At 43.6% G+C, this 2,168-nt stretch overlaps 1 protein-coding gene across 1 annotated transcript; it reads right to left on the bottom strand.

The window, feature by feature from the left end:
• Nucleotides 1-502: 502 nt before the first annotated feature.
• COCMIDRAFT_31322 (uncharacterized protein) lies at nt 503-1,815 on the bottom strand (the record flags this gene model as incomplete). The annotated part of the gene is made up of 5 exons (XM_007695790.1): nt 503-572; nt 614-795; nt 847-1,290; nt 1,336-1,581; nt 1,633-1,815. 5 exons carry the CDS (start codon nt 1,813-1,815, stop codon nt 503-505), a joined length of 1,125 nt encoding a protein of 374 aa, XP_007693980.1.
• Between the last annotated feature and the right edge of the window lie 353 nt (nt 1,816-2,168).

The following is a 2,168-nucleotide window of genomic DNA, read 5'->3' as shown; positions in this document are numbered from 1 at the left end:
TTAAACATTAGACACGTCCGAGGCCGTCCGAGATAGGGCTGCCGTGCATGCTAGCAGCAAATTGTCGTATTACCAGCTACACAGAAGTTTGTTAGCGATGAGACAAAACACAGAGATAGATCTAGGGTCGATATCTTTATTCCGAGATTTTATGCGTATTTTAGCCATGGTTGAATTTGTTATGGTGGAATTACTACCGGCATGCCGCCACACAGGGTTTTCCGCCACACATGGAGGGATAGTAAAGAGTTTCTAATTAGTGGAATGGTCAATCTTATAGTGCAGTTTGACTTAGATCGGTTTTAGGGAGCCTATTATGGGATCTAGATTTGGTTCTCGTGTTTCCAAGGCTGAAGGCTTACTATTATTAACATCACTTTCGGTGGCTGACCGCGTGCACTAAAATTACGAACAGTGACGTTTTTATATGCACGTCATATTTTTTTTCACAATTAAACACATATTTACTGAATAAAAAATTCGATAGTATTCAGAAACTACATTACATGAAAGCTCCAACTGTCGTCACATCCGCTACAGTCTTTATGGGAGTTATGGGCAAGCTCCCAAATCTAGAGATACGTTAGATTTGCTACTATCAATCAAAGCTTACACTTTAAGTACCTCTTTGTCTCGGTAACAGTTGTACCATAGAGAATCACCATCTCGTTCTACTGTGATGTATATACGCACATCTGAAGATAGTATATAGCACTCAAATGAAGCAAGACCCTCTTGACCTCTGGGACACGATTGCATAGCGTTAATGTTCACACAACATCCAGTGTGATAGACCTTCTTTCATGTCAGTGAATCCCAAGTTTGTAGGTGTTGACTTAGACATACGGTTGAAGGGGTATCGTGGAAGTGTTGTACAACTTCAGGGAATCCGAATGGCAGTTCAATCTCCTCATCAAATCGTGCTATACCTCGATGATGACACCTATGCACACGGAACATGGGTGGTTGAAGATTTTCAGGGATTTGGGCCCAATCAATATGGGAGACGTTCGTGGGATGCGAATTCTCAAAGACTGGAGGGCTCGAACTCGAACCCATAGTATCCTTATATGGTTCATCGTTAGCGCGTATGGCTGGAAAGTTCAGTGTGACTGATCCTCCAAATTCTGCGCCATAACAAGTCCGTGTTATCGACGCCTGATCATGGAGCAGCAGGCCTTGAGGAGGCGTTTTTAGAGACACTGGTGCTTCTTCAGCAGCTCTCAAGGCCAGCTCGCTATGGACGACCCCAGATCCATGGACCAGATACCCTTCAGTAGAGTCTGTATGCTGAAAAAGGTAAGCATACATCCAACGGGAATTGTTTGCTCTTACTAATGGCTCAGTCACTTTGGAGTCGAAAACATTTACGTCATCATCATGCCGAATCTCTGTATAGACAGAAGCACCAGAAGACGTTGCATATCGACTCAAGATGAGGAACAAGATATCCTCTTCGCTCAATGGTCTGATCTGTTGAACAAATGATTGATATTCTTCAATAAAGCGCTCGACATGGGCAAACGCTTGGCTATGCTGAACTTCGATAACGTGAGAATTATCAGTAGGACAGCCAACACCCTAGAATCCTTTTAGGAGGGCTCAGTAAAAGGAGTTGTTGCATTTGCTTACCAGGGTATATCCATTTAATGAATCCCGCAAACACTCAAGATGTTCTCGGAAGTCAATCTGAGAGGGCTCCCCCTGAGTAGTGAAATTAGAACGATACTTGGCGTTCCGGACTCTCCACTGGCGATTCTGTGATGGGCCTTCCCCAGGGTATGGGGGCGGAGCAGGCTCTTGGCTCCTTTCCATATTATCGGGCGACTGAAGTGTCTTTGAAGTGAAAACGGTAATGTGATAACCAGATGACACCCGTGAACTCTATATTAAGTGGCAGAGAAACTAATATTTATTCTTCACAAAAAGCGCCCTGAGTTCAGGGACGGAGTTCGGTTACCTAAAACCGAAACGCGATGATTTTCGTGTCTCGTTCGTATTAAGCCACTCTATTTTAGGTGACATGCTCGCTTATTACTACTATATAGAGCTAGTTATTAAAGCCCAAATACAAGATATATAACCCCATGTTGCGCAACCCCACTAAGCAAACTATCAAACCAGGAAGATGTGCATCTTTATCATATTCAGGCGCTCTCACACTCATC

This window comes from Bipolaris oryzae, assembly GCF_000523455.1.
Source record: "Bipolaris oryzae ATCC 44560 unplaced genomic scaffold scaffold_460, whole genome shotgun sequence".
Classification (NCBI taxonomy): domain Eukaryota; kingdom Fungi; phylum Ascomycota; class Dothideomycetes; order Pleosporales; family Pleosporaceae; genus Bipolaris; species Bipolaris oryzae.
Note: the sequence above shows the minus strand (reverse complement) of the source record. Positions and strands in the feature narration are given on the sequence as shown.